The 1,289-nt window shown below is 42.2% G+C and overlaps 1 protein-coding gene across 1 annotated transcript in view; it reads right to left on the bottom strand.

The window, feature by feature from the left end:
- The window catches only part of oser1 (oxidative stress responsive serine-rich 1), a 2,743-nt gene extending 2,680 nt beyond the window's left edge, over positions 1-63 (bottom strand). The window contains exon 1 of the mRNA XM_034869441.1: positions 52-63. Within this exon, the coding sequence (XP_034725332.1) occupies positions 52-63 (12 nt within the window). The remainder of the gene's footprint in view (positions 1-51) is intronic.
- Between the last annotated feature and the right edge of the window lie 1,226 nt (positions 64-1,289).

The following is a 1,289-nucleotide window of genomic DNA, read 5'->3' as shown; positions in this document are numbered from 1 at the left end:
CCCCCGATACGACATCATCACAATGCTTATGTCACAGTATGATATTATTGCGATTTTAAACATATTGCAATATTCTGCGATATATTGCAGTTTATAATCTTTTCTCCGGCTTTTGATTTTTTTTCACAATTTCTAATGAACGTCAACAAAAAAGAAACTTATCGCTGCAAAATGGGACAAACTGACCATCACGTGTATAATATAAAATATATAATAACAGGTGTGTATCTAGAGTATCGCCACTGAAGATATCGCGGTACTACGCTGTATTGACCCCCCCCCCCCCCCCCTTCAATACAGTCCAGTCCGTAAGTGATGTTTAAATTGAATATGTGATTAAATAACAGAACAAAAAGTCACTATAATATAAATGATATTGTAAAAAGTAAGTACTCCTAAAGAAAAATATAAATACAGATAATAAAGATGTAATAGAGCCGTGAGGGGGGGGGGGTAATTAAAAGACAGGAAACGTGGGATGAACGACCGTATTTAGACGTATGACACACAGTGGGGTTCGGAGGTTTGGGCAAAAATGTGTTTAAATGTTTATTAAGAAGCCAAGAAAATATGGAACAATCTCCAAAAGGCATCAGATGACAGGTCAGGTCTCAGCTTTCCAAAGGGGGGGGGGGGGGGCTATTAACTCTGCAGGGGGCCCAAACTTTTGCAGACGCCATTTTTGTAGTTTTCTGTTACTTTGAAAGTATAAAAGATGAAATAAAATCTAACTTTTTGTGACGTATTATACGAATGTCTAATCTGTCGTTTGAAGCCTTTTGGAGATTTTTTTCCCATCTTTTCTTTCTTCTTCGTGCTCATTAACACACGCGTGTACCTGGGGTGATCCGTCCTGTCGTTTGTCTTCGTCCCCGTGTGTCCAGTGTTACTACATCGGGGCGACGAGCGACGCCGCCACCAAGATGATCAACGAGGTGTCCAAGCCGCTGAGCCACCACGTCCCCGTGGACAAGATCTGTGAGAAACTCAAGAAGAAGGACAGTCAGATCTGTGAGCTCAAATACGGTAAATACCACTTCTACACTCATAGTCTGTGTGTGTCTGTGTGTGTGTGTGTGTGTCTCTGTCTGTGTGTGTGTGTGTCTCTGTCTCTCTGTGTGTGTGTGTTTCTGAGTGTGTGTGTCTGTCTCTCTGTGTGTGTGTGTTTCTGAGTGTGTGTGTCTGTCTCTCTGTGTGTGTGTTTCTGTGTCTGTGTGTGTGTGTTTCTGTGTGTGTGTGTGTGTGTGTGTTTCTGTGTCTGTGTGCGTGTGTTTCTGTGTCTGTGTGCG

Source organism: Etheostoma cragini, chromosome 4, assembly GCF_013103735.1.
Source record: "Etheostoma cragini isolate CJK2018 chromosome 4, CSU_Ecrag_1.0, whole genome shotgun sequence".
Lineage (NCBI taxonomy): Eukaryota > Metazoa > Chordata > Actinopteri > Perciformes > Percidae > Etheostoma > Etheostoma cragini.
This window is presented reverse-complemented; position numbering and strand designations above follow the sequence as displayed.